This window comes from Dromiciops gliroides, chromosome 4, assembly GCF_019393635.1.
Source record: "Dromiciops gliroides isolate mDroGli1 chromosome 4, mDroGli1.pri, whole genome shotgun sequence".
Classification (NCBI taxonomy): domain Eukaryota; kingdom Metazoa; phylum Chordata; class Mammalia; order Microbiotheria; family Microbiotheriidae; genus Dromiciops; species Dromiciops gliroides.
Window position 1 is genome coordinate 81,917,192 of NC_057864.1, and position 1,661 is coordinate 81,918,852.

Sequence of the window (1,661 nt, forward strand, 5' to 3'; positions counted from 1 at the left end):
GTAGGGAACTGCTGAATGGGCACAGATGACACCTGTACTCCCTCAGACCAATAAGCAAATCTGGTTGAGCAGCAATGAATTCTGGGGCAGAGGCAGTCCATTCACCCTGAAATTCCTCCTTTGTCACTGTCTTCTCAGCTGCAGACTGCTCTTTTTTCCCAATCTCCTCTGGATTCCTCTAGAAGCAAAGATCAGGCATCACTTCCCATGGGTATTAATGGGAGATGGTACCACTCATACATAGGACTCCATGGGCCAGCATCCACCACATCAGACCCATGGAATGAGCTCCCTTGTTGCAAGGAATGGCAATGTCCACATAGCAAAGTGGAAAATCTGTGTTGCATAATGCAATGGTTAGGAGGTTAACATAGGATGCTTCAGTCAAAGGCTGGTGATCTGCCTGAGGATCAGTGACCACCAAGAGGTGAGGCTCCCTGAAAGCTGCCTGAATCTGGTTACTGAAGGTGCCTGGGATGAAGTGTCCAGCAATAGGTGCAGTGCCGGTGGCAGCAGTAAATTTCAGAACAGCTTGCTGGCCAATATTCCTGAATGAGATGACACTAACATCAGCAGGATTTTCAATGGCAGCAATGGCACAAGAAGTGCGCAGAAGCTTTTCCCAAGTTCTCTTCAAATTAATGATATAGATGACATTATTCTTCCTTTTGTAAATATACTGTTCCTTCTGGAAGTCCAAATTAGTGCCACCCAAATGGGTTCCTGCAGCAAGAAATTTGAGGACATTCTCCTCCTTCATCTGCAAGACATCCAGGGCTCTGGACATAGTGAAAGTTTCCCTGTAAAGTTATGAAAGACACCGAGGACAACGCTGTATTGACCCCTTTTCTGGGTAGCACAGAAAGGCAGTATTATCTTTCAGGGGAAAAATAGGACTTCAGTGAAAAAAAAGGACTTTTAGGCATTTGTGATGAAAAGACCTGAACTGAATAGAAAATTTGACTTTCAAATATAAGACCTTAGAGAAGCATAAAATGGCAAACAGGAAAAAGAAATCATGAAGGATGTTAAAAGGTTAAACTGCTTACATTCCTACATGGAAATATGATACTTCTAATTCATAAGAACTCTCTCAGTATTAGGGCAGCTAAAAGAAATATACTTAGAGGGCACAGGTGGGAATTGATCATTTAGGGATGATTTAAGTAAAGCATTTATTTTTTTATGTATTATTCTTTTTTGTGGGGTGGCCAGGGTTGGGTGGCATGGTCAGGGTTTCAGAGTTGGTGAGTGTCTTATATCTGAGACTGGATTTGGACTCAGGACCTCCTGGGTTGAGGGTAGGTGCTTTGTCTACTGTGTCTCCTGGCTGCCCTATAATCACATCTTTAAAATAAAATTCAAGGATGAGAGGATTGAAGTGGGAGAAAGTGACAGGGAGAGATGGAATGGGATAAAATATCTCACATAAAATAATCAAAAAAATGCTTATGGAGTGTAAGAGATGATGGGGTAGGAATGGGGGAGTGAATGAGCCTTGAACTCATCAGAATTAACTTAAAGAGGGAATAACATACACACTGAAGTGGTTATAGCTAATACTGGTCTAAACTTTCTAAATTAAATCCTTAGGGACCAATATTAGCTATACTCTTCAATCCCAGATGCAAATGAGGTTGATGGTTGGGAAAGTGAACCAG

At 42.0% G+C, this 1,661-nt stretch overlaps 1 protein-coding gene across 1 annotated transcript; it reads right to left on the reverse strand.

Moving 5' to 3' along the window:
* Positions 1 to 214: 214 nt before the first annotated feature.
* Positions 215 to 787, reverse strand: LOC122754629 (40S ribosomal protein SA-like). Its single transcript, XM_044003134.1, has one exon. It carries the CDS (start codon positions 785 to 787, stop codon positions 215 to 217), a length of 573 nt encoding a protein of 190 aa, XP_043859069.1.
* Positions 788 to 1,661: the final 874 nt, after the last annotated feature.